Raw genomic sequence first — 27,277 nt, forward strand, 5'->3', positions numbered from 1 at the left:
GGGGTCAGGGAGTCCAAAACTAGAGGGCATAGGTTTAGGGTGAGAGGGGAAAGATATAAAAGGGATCTAAGGGGCAACTTTGCCACGCAGGTGGGTACGTGTATGGAATGAGCTGCCAGAGGATGTGGTGGAGGCTGGTAGAATTGCAACATTTAAAAGGCATTTGGATGGGTATATGAATAGGAAGGGTTTGGAGGGATATGGGCCGGGTGCTGGCAGGTGGGACTAGATTGGGTTGGGATATCTGGTCAGCATGGACGGGTTGGATCGAAGGGTCTGTTTCCATGCTGTACATCTCTATGACTCTATATAGCACTTCATAATGACAAGTTAAATAGGAAACATGTTTTGGACCAACTTTTCATTTGGTTCCCTCCAAACCACGATTTATCACCTCTCTCCTGGTATGATCCATGTCAACATCCAAATCTCACTATTCTCTAACAGAATTGTGGAGATTTGGAAATGCACACTTCCACTGCATCTTTCCCAAGCCAATGAAGTTTGCTGACACAGAAATGGCATTTGGACTTGCAGATCAAGGAGCTGCCTGCCATTTCTAAAGCTCGCCTGATCCCGTCAGCTCTTTGTCAGAGCAGGAACATCCAAAGTGTAATGTTCAATGAGTTACTGGCATACATTTATGGGTGGCACGGTGGTTAGCATTGCTCCCTCACATTGCTGCCTTCAATTCCTGCCTCGGGCAACTGTCTGTGTGATGTTTGCACATTCTCCCTGTGTCTCTGGGTGCTCCGGTTTCCTCCCACAATCCAAAGATGTGCAGGTTCGGTGAATTGGCCATACTAAATTGCCCATAGTGTTAGGTGAAGGGGTAAATGTAGGGGAATGGGTCAGGGTGGGTGTGGACTTGTTGGGCTGAAGGGCCTGTTTCCACACTGTAAGTAATCTAATCTAATTTCCGCCTGTTTACTGATGTTGGTGAGCAGCTCACTATTGGGCCTCTTGCACCTTTTAGTTCCTGTAAACGACATTGTTTTAATCCTAGTCAGTAATAACAGCAGCCTATTCAATTGCTGTAACCCTTTCCTGACATGTGATCCACCTCACGTCAGCATAGGTTGGATCCTTAATGTATTGAGATATTGAAAGAAAGGGAATACTTGCATTCATATGGTGCTTTTTAAACCCTCAGAATTTATCAAAGTGCCTTTAGATCATAATGAGGTCAATGGAGTAGGTCACAGAGCCCTTCAAGCCTACCCTGACATCTAATAACTTCACTACAACTCCACTTTCCGTATTCTTGTAATCCCTTTGTTTGCAAAAATCCAGTGATTTCTGTCTTGAGCAAACTTGATGATTGAGCATCCAAACCTTCTAGGATACAAACAATGAAGCATTTTTTGAAGTATGGTAACTGTTATAATATGGGAAATGAGTCAAGGGTTGCACAGCAAGCTCCCACAAACAGCAGTGAGGTAAATTTATTGGTTATTTGTTTGAAATGCTGGCTGAGAAATATAAATTAGGCAGCTTACCAGAAGGAACTACTTGATCTGTTTTAAATAGTGCCCTGGCCAGGATCATTTATGTCCCTCTGCAGATGTGAGGCCTCTGTCTGCCAGTTAACCTAATTAGAACAACTTTCTATTGCCCCAGGTAAGATTGCCTAGTTCAGCACAAGTCAGGGATAAACTAAAGAATCTCTTGATTGTTTGTAACTCAGTGCCACAGGTGCATTCACCCACTGTACTTTTAACTTCCTGACTAGTATTTTTGCATAATGACTAGTAGGGTTTCTGTAGATTGTATCATGGTCTCTCCTGAGAATTCCACTTGGGACTGGTAAACCTGTTCAGGAAATATGTAGCAGTTTTTCTGGTATTGCAATTCTTCTTTAGTTAAGCATGCTGTTTCCTTTGTGGACATTTTTGGAAGTGTTACTGGTTTTAGTGTCTATTCTTTTGCTTATGCTGGCTTTAAGCTTGTGCTACCAGAACTTTGACACTTGTTCTATTTAAATGGGGTCACATATATTTCAGATGCTTGTAGATTCAGAGGCACTTGTCACATGCTTTCTAGCTGATAGCCATGGTGACATAATATCCCTGACTGGAATGAGCTTCTTTAAGTTTCTCAATCCACTTGAGTTCCTTCTGCCACTGTCTTTGTAAGATACAGCGATGCAGCGTAAAATAATGGGCTACAAGTAGGAGAGATTTGCGAGCTTTTGTTTCTGATTCAGGGGGTCACATTTCCCTAAAAGGCTATGTGATGGATGTGAGTTAATATAGCTTTTGATGTTATCTTTTAAAACTATCTTGTACTGTACATTTTGGGGTTATGATACAAAGTTGCATTAATACAAACGACTGTATCATTCAGTAAAAGGTATAAGATAATAGGGCGTATAATTATAACATGCACCATACCATGACTGTTATGAATTTGGTACTAATGGCAATAGTAATATGGTTATCAGTGTTGCACAATATCTAACCTGTTTGAAAATTAATGTACCTTAATGTAATTTGGACAAGGGCTTCTGTTGGATTGACAGAAGTTGGCTTTTCTTATTTTACTGAAATAATCGGCACTCACTTAAAGTCCAGTGCAATAATTCACTTACAAGAAAGAGTAAGTGAAGATTGTTTTTAAATAAAAACACTTCTTGCAGCCTTTATGAACACAGGCCCTATATCCAGATGAATCTAGATATTTTGAGCAAGGGTTAGAGAGAACCATTGCCAGTGTTTGATCAGCTGATGGGAGGTGCGAACACAATGTGGCAGGAGGGGACTTTCAATTAGGCAGACTCCATGAAGCTGACACCAGTGTCTTGTTCTTTTACTAGTGTGGCCCATCCATTTCCATTGCATACCGGGGCTGCCTTGCTTTAGCTCGAGATGTTCTGGTTGGGAGAAAAATATTCAACAGTTTGTATCGCCAGGCTGTCACGTTTGCAAGAAATGAAGGTGCTGTAGAACTGCAAGTTGTTTTTTGTTGCTAAAATACTGTGTTTGAGACATTGAACATCAAACAGTTAATTTGCAGTGGCCCAAACTGGGAAGCTGTCTGCAGTGATAACACCCCTCCCCCCCTTCCCATTCTTTCTTATGCTTTAGCCAAGCTCGTACTGAAACCTGCTTTATCCCTTGCACAGGACTTTGTGGGCTTCCACTGTCTTGTCAGTGAAACTTTTGTGTAAAATCATCTGTTTGAATTGAAAATCTGCTGCATTTATGCAAAAGGTTTGTAATAGCTTTTCTACAGTGATTCAAGGTAAACGAGCAATGTTTAAAAACAAAATTAAAAATTATCCCATGCTCCAATGATTACTGACTGCTGGGAGCCTGAACTGCTAAAAATGAAGGACAGGCCCCTGAAGAAAGAGGACGAGACAATTAGCAGATTACACATTTGTTTCTAAAATGGCTTCTTGCTAAAGGGTGTGGTTAAAAACAGCAGAAACGACTGGTATTTTCTGATCTGCATTCCCTGTGCTGTGGCACGTCAGATCCCATAAATCCCAATAAAAATCACTGTGACTCTTCCTGGCTAAAAGTAGTAAAGGAGTTTGATTTACTAGTTTAACAGTGAGCATATGGACCTGGCAGCTTTTCAGAGAAAGAAAGCAGATTTTGTGGCACCTTCTAATTTTTTTTTCTGTTGTTTAGTAAAATCTAATCCTGTTGGCTGCACTGTCGGTGAATGTTCAGAAATATGAGCAGATAATTTTAGCTTCACAGTTTCTCAGTGATTTTATTTCTGTTAGGACACCGCAGCCATTTCATACTGTACTATCACAAACCTTTATTACAATTGACTTTCCCAGAGATCACAGCAACATGCTGGCAAAAATAAAGGTAGGGGAACTGTCGAGCTTTATTTAGGTATGATTCTGCAGGCGCGGTGTTCCAAAAGGACAGTTTAAATGTATTTTTTGGGTAAAAACATTGCAATAATGTGGCATAAGCAAAGGGAAATACTGGGCAATATGTGCTGCAGTACAGGTTTCCATGGCTGTATGTGGGGTGGCTGGAACCGGCTAGAACTGGTTTGAAGCAGATCAGCTCATGAACAATGCAGCCACTGAGCTACATTGCTTCCTTCTTCATGGCAGCAATACAAGAAGCTTGCAGAAAGGTACCATCTAAAACAGCATGATTGCACCCTAGACATATTATTCTGGTATGTGGATAGTATGCTAAATGCTTTATAAATGGGTATGTTTGTGGTATCTTTGAAGAAGAAAATTTGTTTCACTGTCTTGAGGTAAAGGATTCAAGCATGAAGAAGGGTTTGTGTGCTCCCTGTTACAAAAAAAAATGGTGGATGGGGGTAATCTGTTACTTTCTAAGAGATGAAGTGTATATGGATCAGCAGTGTATATTTAAATCTAAGACCAAATTTCTGTTACTGTGCAAATTAAAGTACTGCAAGCTGGGCTTTTTGTGCATAACATTGGTGGCAGGAAAGACACGCTTAGCTGGCTTGCTAGCAGAGAAGATGGAGGGTTTTTTTTGGTGCTGCTTTTTCAGTTAAAGTGTATGTACTTCCTAATACAGTGGTGAAGAAATCTTTAACTCTGGGGCAAAGAAACCACAGTCTTGTACTATCACACAGCAGATTACAAGAACGGTGTCCTACATTTAGCAAGTCACCATGCCAGGAGAATTATGGTCTTGAATTTAACCAGTTGAATTTATCAATTATATGTAAAATATTAAAAATATTCTTGATAATTTGCTTATTTTGGCCAACTGATGTGTGTTTTTTTTTAAAGAAAGAGATGTATGTATCTGTTTTTGAAACTTGAGTATCAGCACAAAGCCTTCTGGGGCTACTGATTGACACCTCCCTTTAAAAGCCTTACAGACGCTGGTCCCTCTAAAGCTTTAAAAAGGAGGAAATGTTCTTTGTTTTCATGAAATCCTCTCGAGATATTTCTCAGTTACGGCCACCAGTTTTTTTTTCAAATCAGCAAACCTGAGTTGAAAATAATCTAGAGAACACGCACACAATAAAAGTGGTTGATTCAAGCATTTGTGCTAACAAATTGGATCACTTTTCTGAGGTGAAGCATTCAGGCCTGTCGCCCAATGTTTTTTTTCTCCCCTTCCTTCCTTTCTGGATTACAGTATTGAACTCTTGCTGCCAGTACTCCTGACAAGGCTTTAATTGTATTAAAAACATTGTTACTCTCATTAAGAAAAATGAGACTGAAGTAGCTATCAAAATTTTGAACGTTTTTTTCACCTCATTTTGAAGAATCCTGAAAATCAGAAAATGACGACAGTGTTTGGATATGCCTCAGTGGTGGTGGCCTAGTTCAGGGTAAGTAACAGTGATGGTTAAACAGATTACTTTGTTCTCTTAAATATTCTCTGTCTGCTCTCTCAGTCTGTCCAATGTTTTCAATAATGGAGATTTTATCCTTGGAAGGGTGTCAGGATCTCTAGCTTGCTGGTGTCAGCACACGCATCAAAGTACCAACAGCCGAGGCCCCAGGGCCTGGTGCTTACTGTAATGTTTTGGAGCATTTGGAACATGTTTTGTCAAAACTTAAGTCGAATTTTTACAAATAATTTTACATTGGCATAACGTTGACCGTATAGCACGGTTCCTTGCAGATGAACTCCGGTGTATGCCTGCTTCACAGGGGGAAAGGAAATATTGTCATCACATCATCCACTCAAGGTTCTGCTTTTGGTTACAGAATGACATTGTTCAAAAGGGGATGTCACCTCACATATTTTCTCAAACAAATATCAGTTGTTACATACTGTAGTTGACTGACCATGCCACTGGGATTTCTTAAGTTTGATATATGGCTTGTGCAGCCGCAGGAATCTTAGCTGGGGCTGTTGCTGACAGTGCTAAAATGGATTTAAGCCCCTCGGCGAGAGAACAGTTGGTCATCAGTGATTGCATCTGGTTTCATCCATGCTGCTGTTTCCTCCAAGCTTGACAATTTCAATGCTTTTCTGTTTGGCTTCACAGCTTGTATCTGACACGAGTTTGAATTTGTCCCCCAGAACTCCGGTGTCACCTAGATTGCCTGAGGCCTGTTCCCAGATCACCACCATGCATGCTGAAATACAATTGTTTTCTTCACCCTTTGATTTAAAATGCTTCCTTGGCCTTGTCCCGTCCTACAATCTTCTGGGAACTCTGTGTTCCTGAAATCCTCTTGAGCATTCTGTACCTCCATTGGAGGCTTTACCTTTTCAGTTTGAATTCTGATTTGGTAATGGATTCAAGTCTGTTGCTTTTCAACTAAAGGGAATGAAATTGGAGACAGTGACAGAAAGGGTTTTATAGGAGCATCAAAGACCTCCTGATTGAACAGCATACAATGTTAAATGAAGTTAGTATTTTCACAGTTAATCCCTCCCAAACTACTACAAAGTGTTAAATTGATCAAGGCTGAAAATGATTTCTCAGCATTGATATGTGGTATGTCCCAGGTGGTTTCTGATTGGCACATGCTTCAATTTTGTGAAATCAGCTGTAAATAGATAAGGTGCTGAGATGGTTGTATTTTATTGATAATTATACCCTGGATGCCATTACAGAGATTGCAACATGTCTGTTCTTGGAATGTGGGCTACAATGGCATTTATTGCTCATTCCTTGAGTCTTAAGAGTCAACCACATTGTGTTTGACTTGAGTCATGTGTAGGCCAGGGCAATTAAAGGGTTGGAAATTTTCTCTCCTGTAGAAAATTGGTGAACCAAGGGTTTCAAAGATAATGCTTTCAAAGTTTTTTTATTGCCATTTTATCTGGTGCAAGTGTAGTTTCACAACTACCCATTGTGCAATTTTGGACTTGCAGCCTCTGAGTTGTAAAGCAAGTATGATGACTAGTGTTTGATTTTAATTTCTGATTTAGGTTCTTATGAAGCACCTTACCACAAAGGATACAGCACAGAGGAAGGCATACTGATGATTGTATTGGCCCTTTGAAATGGATGTCCGATTAGGCCCAGACTCAAGAGGAAAGGTCATAGACCTGAAATGTTCGGCTTGATTCAGTGGAGGCGATGGGGGTCTCACCCACTCCTGAAGAGTCAGCCAGAGGCCCTTGCCATCTCTCTGAGTGAGGGAAGATTTGCAATGAAGTGCCAGTCGGGCACTCGACAGGCCAGCAATGCCCTTTGTGTGATTAAGGTGCAAAGGTTTTGCGTTTTCAGAGCTGCCAGCCAATCAGATTTTCAGTAAACATATTTTGCTTTTGTCATTCCGTACCTCAGACTCAGTCCATTGTCCTGCTTTTTTTTCCTTGTCAACTATTAATCCAATTTCCTTTTCAACATTACTATTAAATCTGCTTCCACCACCCATTCTGAAGAGTGCATTCTGGATTGTAACAAATCTCTTCCTCAATCCTGTAGTGCACTGCTTCTGCCAGTATCCTAAACCAGTGGTCATATGGTCATTGAATCTCCTTTCAGTTAAAACAATTTCATCTTATCCACTTTATCAAAACCTTTCTTAATTTTGAACACCCTATTAAATCTCTCGTTAAGTTTCAGTGTTGAAGGAGAACAGACCCAGTGTCTCTGATTTTTGCCCAGAGTCAAATAATGGGTAATATTGAATGACTTTTTCAACACGTCCCAGTTGGGATGGCAGAGTTAAAATTTGAGGCACCCGCATAAACAGAAATTGCTGGAAAAATTTAGTAAGTCTGGCAGCGCCGGTGGAGAGACATCAGAGTTAACATTTTGAATAGGTTTTCCTGACCATTGACAATGGTTTCATGGACATTATTAGACTCTTAATTCCAGATTTTAAAATTGAATTCAAATTTCACCATCTGCCCTGGCAGGATTCAAACCTTATCTGGCTCCCTGGATTAACTGTCTAACAATAATACGACAAGGTCATTTGCCTCCCATAGTGGTGTACGTTTAACCTAAGGATTGGCAAGGGGCAAAATTGAGGAGGCAGGGTATTCATGGTGACCTCGGCTGAGTGCAGGATGTGTTGTAGGCATCATTGCGCAAGACAAACCATCTGTCCAGCCAACTGAGCTGACTGATCCTATTGTTTTTCACTGCTATCCTGGGGCATGTGTTTGCTAGGCTGTTGCTGGACAAACCTACAATTTCGAGCAGAGAGTGAGGGCTGCAGATGCTGGAGATCAGAGTCAAAAAGTATGGCACTGGAAAAGCACAACAGGTTAGGCAGCATCTGAGGGGCAGGAGAATCAGGCATAATGCTTGAAACGTCGATTCTCCCGCTCCTCGGATGCTCCCTGACCTGCTGTACTTTTCCAGCACCACAATTTTCAAACTGACAATTTCTGTCTGATTTAATCCTGAAGAGTATAGGCTGACCAATCTCTTACACAACGCTGCACTTGAAGGGTCCCAAAAGTGGAAATTCAAACAAAGTTCCCAAGTAAGAATGTAAAGTGATACAGTGATAATATTTTCCAGATTGACCTGACTCTTACATATCCCCTTTTCAGTGTTACACAGTACATCCCATGTAAATCCTAATTGTGCCATCCTCATAAATTTCAAACGGGATTGGCACAGTTCGATTTCAGCTTCTCAAAAATGGGATTAATATATCTACTATTGATTTGTATTCTTAGTTATCTTCAGCAAAGTATTGATTGATGTGCCAATGTTCTTCCATACCCTGTAGAATGGTTAGTGCTTTTATTTCACCACATGCCTGATTGGTCTCCTGCATTCTATCCTCTGTACACTTGAGGTGATACAAAACTCTCTTGTTTGTATCGGAGCTCACATCAACTCTTATTCCCCTCCCATCCCTGCTATAGCTGAATGTCATTGGCTCCAGGTCACCATCTTGATTTTACATTTCTCATCCTCATTTTCACATTCTTTCATGCCCTCACCTTTCCTTATCTGTTTATCATCCTCTAGCCCTCCATGTTGTCTGTGCTGCTCTCAATCTGGCCTCTTGAATTTCCACCATTCATGGCCATGCCTTCAGGTTACACAGGCTCTGAACTCCCCTCACGTCTCTGTTGTTCTACCTCACTTCCCTCCTTTAAGACTCTCCATACAATCTACCCTAAAATCTCCTTGCCTGGCTCAGTGTTATTGTTATAACTATGCCCATGACACATGGTAAGACCTTTTTTATGTTGAGAATGTAATATTAACAGATATGTTTATTTGATTCATTGGTAGTCCTCTGCCTTTTTGTCCCCACCGTGGGCGGCGCGGTGGCTCAGTGGTTAGCACTGCTGCCTCACAGCACCAGGGTCCCTGGTTCGATTCCGGCCTCGGGTGACTGTCTGTGTGGAGTTTGCACATTCTCCCCGTGTCTGCATGGGTTTCCTCTGGGTGCTCCGGTTTCCTCCCACAGTCCAAAGATGTGCAGGTCAGGTGAACTGGTCATGCTAAATTACCCATAGTGTTAGGTGCATTGGTTAGAGTGAAATGGGTCTGGGTGGGTTACTCTTCGGAGGGTCGGTGTGAACTGGGTTGAGCCAAAGGGCCTGTTTCCACACTGTAGGGAATCTAATTTAATCTTCAGCAGGATGCCACAATCAATCAAGTCTTTGCTTCCCCTCTCTTTCCTTGTCAGCATTGCACATAGATCTTTCTCTGCGTTACATCGTGGTCTATTCCTCTGTCACTCCTAGCACCCCTTCATTCCACCCAACAATGGGACCTCTCCATACAGTTATGAAAAATGTAACATTTTTGCTTCTTCCCTCCTTACTGTCCCAGGCTCCAAACGTATCTTCCAGGTGAAGCAATTGTTTTCTTGTACTTCTTTCAATCTAGTCCGATGTATGCATTGTTTGCAATGCAGACTCCTGTACATTGGTGAGACCATAAAATCCCTACAGTGTGGAAACAGGCCCTTTGGCCCAACCAGTCCACACCAACCCTCCGAAGAGTAACCCACCCAGACCCATTCCCCTACTAATCCTTTACCCCAGATTAATGCACCTAAACTACACATCCCTGAACACTATGGTCAATTTAGCATGACCAGTTCACCTAACCTTCTCATCTTTGGATCGTGGGAGGAAACCCACGCAGGCATGGCGAGAATGTGCAAACTTCGCACAGACAGTCGCCCAAGGTAGGAGTTGAACCCAGAGCCCTGGCACTGTGAGGCAACAGTGTTAACCACTGAACACTTTGGGGAATATTTCTGCTCTGTCTGTCAGAATAGTTCCAATCTCCCAGTCACTTTCCATCGCAATGCACCACCTACCTTTAATGTTAATATCTCTGTCCTAGCCCTGCTGCAGTGTTCCAACACAAGCTGGAGGAACTCCTCATTTTTCACTTAGAGCAATTTGCGGTTTTCTGGACTCAACACTACGATCAACAACTTTAGACTGTAAATGCTGTACTCCATTTTGATTAACCTCTCCTCCCCCAATGTCGTCTTTGCTTGGTTTGCTCTGAGCAGAACTGACCTATTAACACTCTGCTATTAATACCTACCATTTACACTCCTTTTGTCTTTTGCTCTGGGCACCCTCACCATCTGTCCCAATGCTCCTTTGTGAACAGCATCAAAGCTATAATTTTCCAGCCTCCCCATTCAAATCTGAAGAAGAGTTATATCGGACTTGAGATGCTAATTCCATTTCTCTCTTCGCAAATGCTGCCAGACTTGCTGAATTTTTGCAGGCCTTTCTATTTTTACTTTACGTCTTCAGCAGTATGCTGCTTTTATTTCATTGATGGTGTCGCAGGGTTTCTTCCAATTTGAGTAGAATTGTTAGGCAGACAATGCTTCTGTCTCCTCACTACTCTCCAACCCTTACACAGGGCTCACCCTGGTAGGCTGGTTGAGAGATTCCTGTCCCTAATGGGGAGAACCTGCTGAGAACTGAGCCATGATATCCTGGTGCTGCTTCAGTGGAGCTATTCATGTGGCACTGGTGGAGATTGTCAGGTTTGAAGATGGTCAGACATTTAAAAGTACAAAGGAGAATGTAGGCGAGAGAAGAAGTCTTGTTTGGCCTCAGCAGACATCAGTGGTGGCTCAGACATTCAAGACAAGTCTTGGGAGGCAGCTGACATTGACTAGAACTTTGAGTGATTTTCTGCAACCCCTTGACATGTGTTGATATAAAAATGAGTTATTTTGAAAGAATACAATGGGCATCCTTTTTGAACTTCAGTGCTGTGTTCAAGGTGCAACTCTGGGAATGCCTTCATGACTTTGAGAATGAGTGGAGCCTGTGAAGTTAGCAGCATCTCTTTGTTAAGCACTTGCTATGTTTTGTGAGGAGAGAGATAGACAAATAGAGCTAGCCGAGCCAACTCAGCTGAGGTACTTTTTTTTTAACTGTTCATGAAGTGGATCAAAGCTTTTCTTTAATTTAAGTTGACATCAATGCCTCCCTGCTACTTTGCTTCCATAAATGAATTTGTGTATGAGCAGGCTGCTTAGATGCAGTTATGATGTTGAAGTGTCACAAATGTGTAGGGATCTAAAATGTCATTAATAATGATAGAATTATAGAAATGGAACATTCAATGCATCGAGTCTACAACTGAGTTTTCTTTTACATGCTAACTAATGGGTGCAGTGGCTTAATGGTAAATCACTGAACTGGTAGGGGTCTCTGTTGATGATCTGAAGAGGTGGGTTCAGATACCATTATCGTAGCCAGCCGAATTTAAATTAATAGATCGGAAATATAAAGCTAGTTTCTGTAATGGTAACCATAAGGCTACGTTCAATTGTCTTCAAAGCCTGTCTCATTCACTAATCTCTGTTAAGGCAGAAAGTCTGTTGTCCTTACCTATCTGGCCGACATGTGAATTGTGGCAATGTGATTGTCTCTTGCAAGCAACTCAGATGAAGGGCAATTAGTGATGTACAACAAATCTTCACCTTGTCATTGACACCCACATACCAAGAAAGAATAAGGAAAAAGGAGTGATCCTGCCCTTCCATTCAATTACTCGATAGTTGTTAAACACTTCTCATTTTCAAGCAACCATCTAATTTTTTTATGGAAGTAATTTGTCGACTTTTTTTCAGCAAACAGTTAAAGTGGAGAATTTTGCCTTTTACCAATATATTAATGGTGTCTTGAGTTCTTTTAAGTGACTTTTAAAATTTATACTCTTCCATTGACTAGTGAAAATATTCGATGCTCATGTTTCGGACAATGTTTATGTGTAGTCTTTACTCCCCACGATCGACATGGTTTGTAAATAAAAATGTGTGTTTTCTTACCCTTGAACAGCGTATCTCGATTAAATAATTCTAGCACCAAGCTTTTGTGAATTAGAATTAAAATAGGCCATTTAATCTCACTCACTCACCCCAAAAACCTTGCAACATTACTGACTCAATCTATCTCAGACAGGCACGCATGCATACATGCATTGATTCCAGGTAAAGGTAATTAATCTGCGTTTCTTGTTTTTACTTTTGGTTTATGGTCTTCAGTCTCTCAGTAGCAGGTCTGTTGTTTCTTGGATGGTTTTAGGGGGTTAAAATTGAAATGAGAGTCTTGTAAAATGAAGAATTGTCAATAGGTTGTGAGAATCCCTGCAGTTCAATTTCAATGAGGTAATTATTGGATAAACCTGATGTGCAACATGTTTGTGGAATCATTCTCTCTACTAAGCGCTTTCAAGCTATCACTGTTAATTGCCTTGGCATCTTGATGACTTGTGGCTCACGTGTGGCTTTTTGATCACTGAATTATTGGTTTGATTGTTTTCTGGTGGAACTGCTTGCAAAACAGCTTGCTGATTTTAAAACCAAGCAAGAAATCTGTAAAAACTCACTTGAAGAGACATGTTCAAAGTTCTTCATCAAATAAGGGTGTGGTGTTCATGTTGATTCCACATCCTGTGTTGGCAATTTGACAGCTGGAGGGTTTGAATCAGTTGGTGACTTTATTTTTTGATTGACCCACTCAGTCTAATGGTGATACTTAGAGTCATAGAGATTAATAAATGTTATTGATTTACGTCTACACAGAATATTCCATTTGTCTTTAGTTTTAGTTTTAAAATATGAAAGGATTGACTGAAAGTTCACATTATACTTTTTATGAAACTATTGTGATAGCATCTTACAGTTCACTCAGTAAATCCAAGTTGCTGTGACAATATGCCATCTTTAGGTACATGTTGTAATTTAGAACTATGGCTAATTATAGGAAATTAATATATACAATATTAATGGAAACCAAACAAAAAAAGACAAGAGATTGTGAAGAATGACAGCATGTTATTTTCCTGCTTTTTTGAACAGGAGGTAGGAATTAGTTACTGATGTCGTTTTTCAAGTTTTTCTAATGAAGCTTAGACTGTGCTACTTTCTTCATAAATCAATAAGGTAGCTGACTGTTGCTATTTATCCACATCAGTTTTGAGATTTTCAATTCTCCAGCATCTGTTTTAAAACTATAATATCAATCCACACGTGAGCCACAAGTCATCAAGATGCCAAGGCAATTAACAGTAATAGCTTGAAAGCGCTTAGCAGAGAGAATGATTCCACAAACACGTTGCACATCAGGTTTACCCAATATGGGTGGCATGGTGGCTCATAGCACCAGGGTCCCAGTTCGACTCCAGCCTCAGGCAACTGTCTGTGTGGAGTTCGCACATTCTCCCCATGTCTGCGTGGGTTTCCACCGGGTGCTCCAGTTTCCTCCCACAATCCAAAGGTGAATTGGCTATGCTAAATTGCCCATAGTGTTAGGGAAATGGGCCTGTGTGGGTTACTCTTCAGAGGGTCGGTGTGTACTGTTTGGGCTGAAGGGCCTGTCCCACACTGTAGGGAATCTAATCTAATCCTCACTCTATTTTCATTCATGCATGCTATCCCGTAGTGCCTTATTATTGATATAGTATTGTATTGGAATTACTTTAAATTATATAATTATTGTTAGAATTTGTTGAAAAGATAACAAGGAAGACAGTTTTAAAGGAGCAACAGTAGATGTAATGTATTTGGATTTTCAGAAGTCTTTTTATAAGTTAGGCTACTTAATAAGATAAGAGTCCGCAGTGTTGGGGTAGGATATTATCATGGATAGAGGATTGGCTAACTATTAGCAGATAGAGAGTTGGGATAAGGGGAGCATTTTCAGGATAGTAGCTTGTAGTTAGTGGAGTGTCACAGAGGAACAGCACTAGGGCCAGAATGGATCACAATCAGCATTCTTTTGCATGGACCTACAAGATTCATGCACGGTGGCAACATTCAGAGCCGGAAGCTGTGAATGGCATTGGCACATTGATCACTCATGTATGGATTCTGACAGAAGTTTAGAGAACATGTTGTTTACAAAATATTAGTGACTTGGAAGAGAGAAGTGAATGTACTATAGCCAAGTTGACACACAAATATGCAGGAATGCAAGTTCAGAGGATGAAACAAATGTTCGAAGAGGGACACATACCAATTTAAGCAAATGGTTAAAAACATGGCAAGTGAAATATCGTGGGGAAAAATGTGAGGTTATGCACTTTGGCAGGAAGAATAGAGGAGATGAGTATTATTTAAATGGTGAAAGATTACAGACAGCTACACCACAGAGGAATGTGGTGGTCCTTACACATGAATCACATAAAAACTAACATCCATGTTGTGGTTCTGTTCGCCGAGCTGGGAATTTGTGTTGCAGACGTTTCGTCCCCTGTCTAGGTGACATCCCTGGCTGTTTTCTGTTTGGCTTGTCCTATAATAGTAGTGTTGTCCCAGTCGAATTCATGCTGCTTGTCATCTGCGTGTGTGGCTACTAAGGATAGCTGGTCGTGTCGTTTCGTGGCTAGTTGGTGTTCTCTGTACCATCACCTCTAGGAATGGGAGTTGGTTGTCCTTTTCTTCCTCTCTAGTGAATCGGATTCCTGTGAGTGTGGCGTTGATGATCCAGTGTGTGTTCTATATTTCTGTGTTTTTAATTATTACAAAGGTGTCATCCACATATCTGACCCAGAGTTTGGGTTGAATTTGCGGTAAGACTGTTTGTTCTAATCTTTGCATTACTACTTCTGCTATGAGTCCAGAGATGGGTGAGCCCATGGGTGTGCCGTTGATTTGTTCATATATTTGGTTGTTGAATGTGAAGTGTGTTGTGAGGCACAGGTCCAGTAGTTTTGAGTATGCCATCTTTGTTGATAGGTTCAATGTCCTGTTGTCTGTTCTGTATGTCCAGCAAGTTGGCTATTGTGTCTCTGGCTAGGGTTTTATCAACAGAGATGAACAGTGCCGTTACACCATGGTTTCTTCCTTGTCTATGTGTATATTTCTGATGATGTCCAAGAATTCCTGTGTTGATTGTATAGAGTAACTGGATCCGCTGATCAGGTGTTTCAGTTTCTGCTGTAGTTCTTTGGCCAGTTTGTGTGATGGTGTCCCTGGTAGTGATACTATGGGTCTGAGTGGGATGTCTGGTTTGTGCACTTTAGGTAGTCCATAGAATCTGGGGGTTTGTTGCTTTCAGGTTTCATTCTTTGTAGGTCAAACCTGGTTATCTGTCCTTTTTTTTTCAAACGGAAGAAAAAGGCAACCAACTCCCATTCCTAGACGTGATGGTACAGAGAACACCTAACGGAGAATTCACCACAAAGGTATACAGGAAAGCCACACACACAGACCAAGTCCTGAACTACGAAAGCAACCACCCCAACACACACACAAGAAGTTGCATCAAGACACTATTCAAAAGGGCCACAACACACTGCAGCACACCAGAACTGCAAAAAGAGGAAGAAGAACACCTATACAAAAACGGATACCCGCGCAATTTCATCAACAGATGCCTAAGGGAAAGACAATGGAACAAGGACATGCCGCAACCCAAAGGACTAGCCACACTACCATACATCAAGAGCATTTCCGAACTGACAGCCAGACTACTGCAACCACTAGGACTCATAATAGCACACTAACCAACAGCCACTCTCAGACAACAACTCACCAGAACGAAGGACCCGATACCCAGCATGAGCAAAACCAATGTAGTGTACAAAATCCCATGCAAGGACTGCACAAAACACTACATAGGACAAACAGGAAGACAGTTAACGATTCGTATCCACCTAGCCACGAAATGACACGACCAGCTATCCTTAGTAGCCACACATGCAGATGACAAGCAACATGAATTCGACTGGGACAACACTACTATTATAGGACAAGCCAAACAGAGAACAGCCAGGGAATTCCTAGAGGCATGGCACTCATCCACAGATTCAATCAATAAGCACATCGACCTGGACGCAATATACCGGCCACTGCAACGGATAGCTGGAACTGACAACCGGAAGCAGCAGATTCAAACCACTACAAATGCTGGAGGAAAGATCACAGAAGCGCTTCACAGGAGGCTCCCAAGCACTGAGGATGTCACCTAGACAGGGGATGAAACGTCTGCAACACAAATTCCCAGCTCGGCGAACAGAACCACAACAACGAGCACCCGAGCTTCAAATCTTTTCACAAACTTTGACAACTAACATCCATGTTTCAGTGGGTAATAGGGAAGACAATTGGAATGTTGTTATTTACTTCAGAGTGAATGGAGTATAAAAATAGGAAGATCTTGCCTAAGGAAAGATATACTGGCATTGGAGGCAGTCCAGAAAAGGTGCACCAGGCTAATCCGGAGTGTGGAGGGACTGTCTTATGAGGAGAGTTGAAAAGGATGGACTTGTACACATTGGAGTTTAGATGAATAGATAGAGACGTTATTGAAGGGTGCAAGAACATATGGGCTGACGACCCTTTTCCTGTGCCTTACTGTTCTTTGTTCTTTATTCTTGGGGAGTGTGACAGGGTAGATGCAGTGAGATTGTATCCTTTTATGAAATAATCTAGGAACAGAGGGCATAATGTCAGAGGAAGGAAGAGGGTTTTTTTTTCTGAAGGCAGTGAATCTGTGGAATTCTTTACCACTGAGTTGTTAAGTATATTCAAGGCTGAGATAGATTTCTAATCATTAAAGGACCACGGGTTATGTGGATAAGGTAAGAGAGCAGAGCTGCAGATGATCAGATTAGCCATGATCTCATTGAATGAGGAACTTAATTAATGGGCACTTTCTGTTCCTCTTCATGGAGTTGCGAATAGTGCTGAGCATTCTGCAATCATCAGTGAACATCCTCACTTTTGACATTATGATGGAGAGAAGGTCATTGATGAAGCAACTGAAGATGGTTTGGCCTAGTACACTATCCTGAGGAATTCCGGGAGAGATGTCCTGGAGTTAAGATTACTGACCTCCAAAAACTACAGCTATCTTCCTATGTGCCAGGTATGCCTCTGATCAGCAGAGAGTTTTCCTCTGACTCCCAATTACTCCAGTTTTGCTGGGCTCCTTGAGGATACATTTGCTCAAATGCAGCCTTAATGCCAATTGTAGTCACTCACACCACATTACTGGAATACAGATATGAAAACAATCCCTGTCCTTGTTTCTCTTAGTTAAAGTTCTTCATTCATGGTTTCATTGATGTCCTTTTTCCAGGTGGTCTCCCCAGTCTGTTAACATTTTCTGTCACACGGTCGATTGACCCATTTGCACCATGAACACTGCTGCAAAGGAATGTTTCCAAGAGGTTTTTTGCCTCTTCCAGCGCCTCCAACATTTGTTCAATCAGTGTGTATTTATTTTGTAAATTTAATTCCCGTTAAAAGTAAAATTCTGTCTAAACCTGATACTTTGGCTCAGTCGAATAACTTGAATGCCAGCACAGATTGGGGATATTCCAAATACTGTAGAATTTCTGCAATCTTGCAAATAATCTACTCCATTCCATTTTGTATGCTCCGTGCTTTTATTTAACTCTTTCTGAATTTGTCAAAATATGATCATACCTCATAAGCAATTAGTAAATCATCTTTTCGGTAAATTTAATCTGCGCAAGTTAATTTGTTCAAGCCTTCATTCTGATCAGTTATATCATTGGTGTCCAATCCTGATTTAAAGTTTTCTGTCCTATCTTGGCTTTGAATGGTAAGGCAAGAGCCAAAGCCATTCCTTTGTTTCTTCTTTGGTACAGGAATCATTCTGGTCTATATTATTGCTTAATGCTTCCACTGGTCATAAGGTCTATATTCAGAAAACAGGGGTGGGTGATCATGCCCTGATATTTTATACTTTGATTCAGCCATCTCTCTGAAGTTTTCTCCAGCTTCCTCCTTGGTTAGAATAATGTTTACTTTTCGATCTTTAGACTTACAAATAGCTAACTGTCCTCTGCTGTCGCTAATAGATACCAGAGGTTAATGTTAGTTAGAAAGTGTCCAGGTTTCTATTTTTCTAATTTCCAAATTGTCCCTTAATTAATATTGCAGTTTTAGGCCTATACTCTCTGGAGTTTGGAGGAATGAGAGATCGAATTAAGATTTATAAGAACTAAAGGGGTTTGACAAAGTGGACTTAGAAAGGATGTTTCATCATGTGGGACAATGTGGAATAAACATAGTTTTAGGATAAGGGATAGCAGATTTAAAACCGAGATGAGGGAAAATTACTGATTAAAAAGTCATGAATTGTGGAATTCACAATTCCAGAGCGTGGTGGATACAGAGTAAATTTAAGGAGGAGATAGACTCATTTATAATTACGAATGAAATGAAGAGTTATGAACAGCAGGCAGGAAAGTAGAGTTGAGATCGAGAATAGATCAACCATGATTGTATCAAAAAGGCTTTCTTGGTCATGCATATGGCTTAGTACAAGCTTCTGCAGTTATTCAGTGAGTCAAAAGCTAATATTTAGAAAGATTGTTTCAGACATTACAAATGCTCTTTACTGGGCTCTTACACTAGGAAGAGCTATATGGAGTCTTAGAGTCATAGAGATGTACAGCATGGAAACAATTGCCGAATAGCAAACTTATCTAGAATGGGATTTCTTCTTTCTTCTTTCTTCTTTCTTCTTTAACAGTGACCTATGACCTATGATTCTTGGTAGTGGAGATGAGCAGAGAGGTCTCGGTGTCCATGTACACAGATCCTTGAAAGTTGCCACCCAGGTTGACAGGGTTGTTAAGAAGGCATACAGTGTTTTAGCTTTTCCTAATAGAGGGATCGAGTTCCAGAACCATGAGGTTATGCTACAGCTGTACAAAACTCTGGTGTGGCTGCACTTGGAGTATTGTGTACAATTCTGGTCACTGCATTATAAGAAGGATGTGGAAGCTTTGGAAAGGGTGCAGAGGAGATTTACTAGGATGTTGCCTGGTATGGAGGGAAGGTCTTACCGGGAAAGGCTGAGGGACTTGAGGCTGTTTTCGTTGGAGAGAAGAAGATTGAGAGGTGACTTAATAGAGACATATAAGATAATCAGAGGGTTAGATAGGGTGGACAGGGAGAACCTTTTTCCAAGTATGGTGACGGCGAGCACGAGGGGGCATAGCTTTGAATTGAGGGGTGATAGATATAGGACAGATGTCAGAGGTAGTTTCTTTACTCAGAGAGTAGTAAGGGTTTGCCTGCAACGGTAGTAGATTTGCCAACTTTAAGTGCATTTAAATCGTCATTGGACAAGCATATGGACGTACATGGAATAGTGTAGGTTAGATGGGCTTCAGATTGGTATGACAGGTCGGCGCAACATCGAGGGCCGAAGGGCCAGTACTGCACTGTAATGTTCTATGTTCTATGACCCTTACATGTGGGGAAGTTCTAAATATATATAGTTAAAGTCCAACACCGTCATTTCCAAATCCTAAATATATATTTAATTGGATATAAAAATGTCTTGCCTAGTTGGTGTGGTTATCAGGAGCTCATTTCAGAGCTTCAACAGGGACTTAATTTATCTCCTGAATGTGGGTTGTTGAAATACTAAAATCCTGAGGACAGCTTTGGTCCCATGTTCTTATTCTCTGTGCCTATTGTGTTCTCAATATGTAGGTTTTGTCACACATTTGTCCAGTTTTAATTGTCATTGAATATCAGTGTGCCAGTTGATAAATTAAAGGAAAAAAAATAACCCATGTTCAGGTAAAAAGGGAAAAAAACCCATTTCAAATGCTGATAATCTAAGATGAAAACAAAGGCCTTCATTTTAGCTCCCATATCAGAAGAATGGATTGAAGACATTCCCTGGCTCTGCAAACATCACCCCGATGTGATGCAGAACTTTGACTTTTCATTCTGTGGGAACTGGGCTTTCTAAATATGGTACTGGGCAATACCAGAAACAGTATAGAGGCTGTTGAGTGTGGAGGTGGACACTGGAAGGCCTACCTAATGCACTGATGCTTTGTCCAAAACTTTAAAGAAAGTAATAAAAGAAAATCAGCACTCCCCTCTTGCAGCACCTCACTTTTCCACACATTCTTCATGCTTCCTCCGTGCCAACCCATATCGCTGTAATTCGGAGATGCCGGTGTTGGACTGGGGTGTACAAAGTTAAAAATCACACAACACCAGGTTTTAGTCCAACAGGTTTAATTGGAAGCACACTAGCTTTCGGAGCGACGCTCCTTCATCAGGTGATAGTTTCATATCGCTGTAGGCTGCCTAGCCTCACCACATGCCAAACTACACTTCTATACCCACCTCTTTGGACCTTTTGAACCCTCCATGCCAATGTATGTTACTCCATGAGGCTATGTGGCACTTTATAGCTTCTATGCCATCTTAATGACAAACCATCCCCCTATCATCAGGCACTTATACCTGCCATAACAACCCACACAGCAACCACCATAAGCAGATCTCCAGACCATGCTAAGATAAAACAAAATTGTTAAGTTTCTATTGAAAAAAAAAGTAATTTCACAAATTAAAACACTCATTGATTAGAAACCTATTCACTACATTTAACTTCTTTCTATTAAAAAGCATTGGAATTCATAGTCCAACTTCAAAAGGGTGCGCAAGCACTTAGTCTGTTGATCAAACTGTGAAATGGTGGGCAGCCAACTAATAATGGATTAGTGCTGCCTTACTAGTTTGTCCTGTTCCGAATCTACCCCGGTAATTTTCTTTTTATTCGTTCTTGGGATGTAGTGCTGCTGGCCAGATCAGAGGGCACTTAAGTGTGAACAACATTGCTGTGGGTTTGGTACTTCCTTGCCCTGAAGGACATCAGTGAACCAGATGGGTTTTTCTGACAATTGACAGTGGTTTCATAGTGATTATTGAGCACTTAATTCCAGATATTTATGGGATTCAAATTCCACCATCAGCCAGTGCAGAATTTGTAGCTCCAGAACCCGTTACCTTAATCTCTGGATAAACAATCTGACGATAGTACCGCTAGTCCACCTCCTCCCTGAATGGCTGCACCATAGTTGGTCCGGATTTGTTTCTGGGCAGCAGATTGGTATCTTTGAATATATCAGACACATTGTGCTATCAGAAATCCTGGACACCTATATTGACATGGCTCTTAAACGGATTCTTGTGAATGCAAGTAATGAAATGATACAGACATGGTCAGTTTCACTAGATCAAACTCCTGGAGTTTCCTTCCTAAGAGTACAGTGGATGTTCCAGACCCCAACGGCTGCAGTGGTTGAAGAAGGCAACCCACCACCACCTTCTCCAGGGTAATAGGGATGGACAGTAATGCTAGCCTACTCAGCAATGTCCACATTCCATGAAAGATTTTTAAAAAATTCCAGAATCTATTTCAAATACAGTGGATGTCCAAAGAGACTTGGGGGAATCAGATGCATAGATTATTAAAATGTCAGAAACAGATGCATGGGGTGGCACGGTGGCTCAGTGGTTAGCACTGCTGCCTCACAGCACCAGAGTCCCAGGTTCGATTCTGGCCTCGGGTGACTGCCTGTGTGGAGTTTGCACATTCTCCCTGTGTCTGCATGGGTTTCCTCTGGTTTCCTCCCACAGTGCAAAGATGTACAGGTCAGGTGAATTGGTCATGAACTATGGTGAATGCTGGCCTCTATATCTAAAGCACTGCAGTACAAGGATACTGCAGTTACACTTGGAGTACTGTGACCAAATCTGGCCATGACACCATGAGCAGGAGGGATTGGTCTTGGAGAGAGTACTATGTAGATTTACAGGAATGATATTTGAACTTCAAGGGTTAAAACTATGAGGAGGGATTGCACAAGTTAGGCCTGTTTTCTTCAGAATTTAGAAGGTTAACTGGTGATCTTATCAAAGATTGTTGAACTAGGGGACATGGTCTGAGAATTAGAGCCAGACCTTTCAGGAGAGATATTAGGAAGCACTTCGACACACCAAAGGGCGATAGATGTATGGAACTCTCTTCCACAAACAGTAATTGATCCTGTTTCAGTTGTTAGTTAAATCTGAGATAGATCTTAATTTGTTCAGCAAAGGTATTTAGAGATGCATTCATCTTTAAAGGCAAGTAGAGGAGCCAGCCATGATCTCATTTAGTGGTGGAGCAGGCTCACATTCTCTCCATCAATTCATGGGGTGTTTTTCACAAACTCAGACACAAGTTGCTTCAAAACCCTCTACCACTAGTGCACAAAATAGAAGACAAATGTAAAATCTATCAAGAAACAGAAAAGTGTTCAGAAAAGGGTTACATGCAATTGTGATGTGGCCTGGGTGAGATCGTTTCAGTAGTATTTAGCTGTTTGTTAGAAATGCTGTGTGTACAAGAGAGGCGTTAGGACGATAGACTGTACAGTGACGAATTTAGAGGGCTATGAAGGTACAGCTGGAGAGTAGGACTAGCTGCGTAACTCTTTCGGGATTAGGACAGACATGATGGGTCAAATGGCCTCCTTCTGTAGTATAAAATTCTGTTATACTATGAAATATTTCTGAGGGATTTTATTGCTGCATGTGTGGTGGTTGCAGGTTGATTTTGTTTTTGCTTTTTAGTGAATTGATATTTTAAAATCAGGAATCAAATGTAAAAAAGATGTTTTTTAGTCACTGATTCTGTAATGATGCAGGATTTCAACCAACTAATATTTTTATATTATAGACATGCAGAAAATTTAAAATGTTTCATTTTTTATCAAGATTGGATACATTTTTATATTTTTATCTTTGACTTTAAGTCTGTACTTGCATCTCTGGAATGTAAGGTCCATGTTAAATTTACTGAGATTTTTCAAATGGATATGTGGTACATAGTGAAAACAATGTTTTCAAGATTGTGGTGTAAAATGAAGGTTGTGTGATAACACTTGACAAAATGGTGACCATTAACTTGAGATACTCATTAATGCCCTTGTGTTGAGTAGGTCCCTAACATACAATAATATTTATTTTGGTAGATTGAACAATGCAAAATTTAAAGTCGTCATAGTCTGACTGGACCATAAGGCTACCCTCTGATTAGAGACAGTCGACCAGTGGTGTTTTAACCCAAGGGTCACCATGTCTCAGGCAACGTGGGGAGAGGTTGTGCAGGAATTGAACCTATGCTGTTGGCTGACTCTGCATTACAAACCAGCCTTCCAGGCAACTGAGCTAACTAACCCACTCAAAAAAAAAATTGTAATGTAAAGCATGTAGATAACATTCAAATTTGCATTTATTTTTAGGATTAGATTTGGTTATATTCTGTTGAAATCTCGTAAGTTAATGTAATGTAGTAATTCACTTTGTTTTAATGAGACACATGCACATGCATATTCAGATGGGTTCTTGATTTGTAGAGGGATCAAGGGTTACAGGGAGAAGGCAGGAGAATAGGATTGAGAAACATATCCACCATTCGATCGTGGCTGAACAGACTAGATGGGCCAAATGACCTAATTCTGCTCCTCTATTTTATGGTTGAATCTGATCACATCTTTTAAATAGCTTTCAAAGCTGTTCATGTACAATTAATGAATTTGAAATGTAAATACTGTGAACTAGGTAAGTCCAGTAGCAGTTATGCACATGGCAAAATTCCATGAATAATAAGAGAAAGATGAATGACTATTCTACTGTTTCTGATCATTTGTTCTTGTGAAACAATTTTGACACTCATTAATGTGCTGTAATGCTTATTTCCACTTCGTAATTTGTAAGCAATGTCTGCATTCCTACTTTACAATTCCTCTGCTGAAATCTTAGTTGTCATTCTGTATATTGTATGCACCCATTTAAATTTGCGGCCTGTATGTTTACCTTACTGTCATTAAACCTGGCGGTGTTTCAAAGCTTATGATGTTAGGAACTACATGTTTTAAATTTAATACAGCTTGGAGCTCCATTTCCATTAACATTAATTATTTCTCTCTAGTAATGTATTTTCTGAGGGAATTTCATCTGATGTGAAAAAAGGAGAATGTTTCTTTTCAGATGTCTTTCTCTTTTGAAAATGCTATGCTGGAAGGTGCAATTATATACCAGATAGTCTGCTAGGTTTGTCAGTTCAATGATGTGGAAGGTTTTTTTTCATGAGATCAATGACTTCCTGTCATTAGTCAATACAGAGACTTTTAGAGCTGTGGCTTCCTTTGAGAAATTTTATATATTTCAGTTTGTTCAGTTTTTTTTTAGATTACATTAGATTACATTAGTGTGGAAACAGGCCCTTCGGCCCAACAAGTCCACACCGACCCGCCGAAGCGTAACCCACCTATACCCCTACATTTACCCCTTACCTAACACTACGGGCAATTTAGCATGGCCAATTCACCTGACCTGCACATATTTGGACTGTGGGAGGAAACCGGAGCACCCGGAGGAAACCCACGCAGACACGGGGAGAACGTGCAAACTCCACACAGTCAGTCGCCTGAGGCGGGAATTGAACCGGGTCTCTGGCACTGTGAGGTAGCAGTGCTAACCACTGTGCCACCGTGCCGCCCACATTTTATTTAATGTGCATCCTTTTGTTTAACAAATCCAGTAAATTTTAATTTGATTTGATGTGCATTTGGAATATTCTTCAGGATTTATGGTTTTAAAATACAAAACTCCCCAAAGTGATTACTTTAAAACACATAATATGTAGTGCCAAAGATTTTTGTTTATGCTGCCAATGAATTTCATTTACTGTGTGTGGAATATTGCCATTTTAAAAAATTTGTTCATGAGATGCCACTGGCTGGGCCAGCATTTAATGTCCATCTCTAATTACCCAGAGTGCAGTTAAGATGCAACTACACAGCTGTGGGTCCAGAGTCACATGTACGCCAAACCAGTTAAGAATGGCAGATTCCTTTCCTAAAAGGACATTAATTGGATTTTTGTAACAACTGACAGGGGTTACATGGTCACCATTAAGCTAGCTTTATATTCCAATAATCCATATCTGCCCAGAAGATTAGCCTGTGGTTCTGGATTAGTAGTCCAGTGACATTATCACCAGTTTACTATCTCCCCAAACTTTTTGTTAGCAGCTTTGATCTATTACATTTTGTACCAGTTCCCGCTGTCTGGGATTAAGCCAAGATTGAAGAAAGTTGTATGGAACCTTCTGTCTGGGTCATATTTCTTGTCTTTTCTGTATGCTGTAAAATTGAATAGTTTAACTATTTGAGATACACTGCCTCAGTACAAGCTAAAAGTCCAAAAATGTGGACTGCTATTTCAGTTGATCTGATTAATATTGCATTTGTAGAACCAACACATTGATTCCACTTTGGTTTTAACTGCCTTCTATGATTTAGAAAGGTTACAGATGACACCAACTTGCCTCTTCCTGTCTGGCTCTGCTTCCCATTACATGCCCAGCCTAAAATAATTTTCTCATATCGTGGCCCTTGTCACCAGTCCTGCTTTGGTTTCTCTCTCTACTTCTTTGACATCTCTTCTTTCAAGCTCTTTCACCTCATTTGGTTGCTCTTAACTTTCATTTAAAGTTCTTGCTCCTGATAAAAAATCTGTTGTGGGTGGCACGGTGGCACAGTGGTTAGCACAGCTGCCTCACAGCGCCAGAGATCTGTGTTCAATTCCCGCCTCAGGTGACTCTCTGTGTGGAGTTTGCACATTCTGCCCGTGTCTGCGTGGGTTTCCTCCGGCTGCTGCAGTTTCCTCCCACTATCCAAAAATGTGCAGGTTAGGTGAATTGGCAAGGCTAAATTGCCCGTAGTGTTAGGTGAAGGGGTAAATGTAGGGGAATGGGTCTGGGTGGGTTGTGCTTTGGCGGGTCAGTGTGGACTTGTTAGGCTGAAGGGCCTGTTTTCACACTGTAAGTAATCTAATCTAATCTCAATTTTCCCGGATTTCTCCCTGGCAACCTTCTTTAGCCTTTACACTAGCAGCTCTTCATCTTCTATAATTATATCTTTAACTTGGTTCCCCTTGCTTTCTATTCTTTAAATTCACTCTCCTCCTGACCTTCCTGAATCTTTCCCTCCATATAAACACTCTGACTCATCATCACAACCAAACCTTTGCCCTTATCAATTGCAGTGATCTTGTTATTCCCATTGGCCTCTTTGTTGACAAAGGTATCTTTGTCCATTTCTTTTTGTATTATTTACCATTTATTGCACCCTACTCTCTTTCAATCTAGCTTTTCGCCAGTCTCCTCTGTTGCTTTCTCTGAGGTCATCTGCATTCCTCTTAGTTCCTGCTACCTTGACTTCATTCTGATTCTGGATTAGTGGTGCTGGAAGAGCACAGCAGTTCAGGCAGCATCCAAGGAGCAGCGAAATCGACGTTTCGGGAAAAAGCCCTTATTCCCGATGGAGGGCTTTTGCCTGAAACGTCGATTTCGCTGCTCCTTGGATGCTGCCTGAACTGCTGTGCTCTTCCAGCACCACTAATCCAGAATCTGGTTTCCGCATCTGCAGTCATTGTTTTTACTTCATTCTGATTGGACCACCTATTTCCTTTCCTGATTTGCATTTTAGCTTACATTGTAACTTACACTGTAATCAGTTCCTTTACCTGCGACACATATCCACTGCCTTTCAAAGCATTATTGCCTTGGACCGTAAGATGTCATGGCAGAAATAGGCCATTCAGCCCATTGGGTCTGCCATTCAATGATAGTATGGCTGTTTTAATAATCTTCAACTCCACTTTCCTGCCTTTTCCCCAAAAATCCTTGAATTCCCAATTGATTAAAAATCTGTCTAACTCAGTGTGAAATATACTGAATGACCCAGTCTTGATAGGCTTCTGTGGTACAGAATTCAACAGATTCAGTACTCTGTGGGAAGAAATTCCTCCTCATCTCTGTTTCTTAGATTATGCCTTCTGGTTTAAGACTCTCCCTGTCATACACAAGGACTTCCAAATCTGTCTGTAGTGTAGCTTTCTGCAGTTTTCTCAATTTAAATAATATTTAGCTTCTTTATTCTCCCTGCCAAATTGCATGATCTTGTGTTTTCCCACATTATGTTCCATCTGCCAAGTTTCTGCCCACTCACTCAACTCATCTATAACCTTCTGTAGATTCTTTATAAAATAAACTTTAGAAACAGGAGGTTACATTCCAGGGTGTTAGTGGAA

General features: G+C 40.9%; 1 protein-coding gene across 9 annotated transcripts in view; it reads left to right on the plus strand.

Moving 5' to 3' along the window:
- The window catches only part of znf532 (zinc finger protein 532), a 217,562-nt gene that overhangs the window by 63,629 nt on the left and 126,656 nt on the right, over positions 1-27,277 (plus strand). For 3 of the 9 annotated variants that reach the window (XM_043679319.1, XM_043679397.1, XM_043679488.1), the window contains exon 3: positions 2,816-2,936. The exons of 2 other annotated variants lie outside the window; for them this stretch is intronic. In XM_043679319.1, the coding sequence (XP_043535254.1) occupies positions 2,816-2,936 (121 nt within the window). Of the gene's footprint in view, positions 1-2,815; positions 2,937-3,077; positions 3,213-3,845; positions 4,153-5,232; positions 5,299-27,277 lie in introns of those variants that run through there. 4 more of the 9 variants (XM_043679828.1, XM_043679653.1, XM_043679574.1 and 1 more) reach the window with 4 other exon arrangements.

The sequence above is a fragment of the Chiloscyllium plagiosum genome, chromosome 1, assembly GCF_004010195.1.
Source record: "Chiloscyllium plagiosum isolate BGI_BamShark_2017 chromosome 1, ASM401019v2, whole genome shotgun sequence".
Taxonomy (NCBI): Eukaryota; Metazoa; Chordata; class Chondrichthyes; order Orectolobiformes; family Hemiscylliidae; genus Chiloscyllium; species Chiloscyllium plagiosum.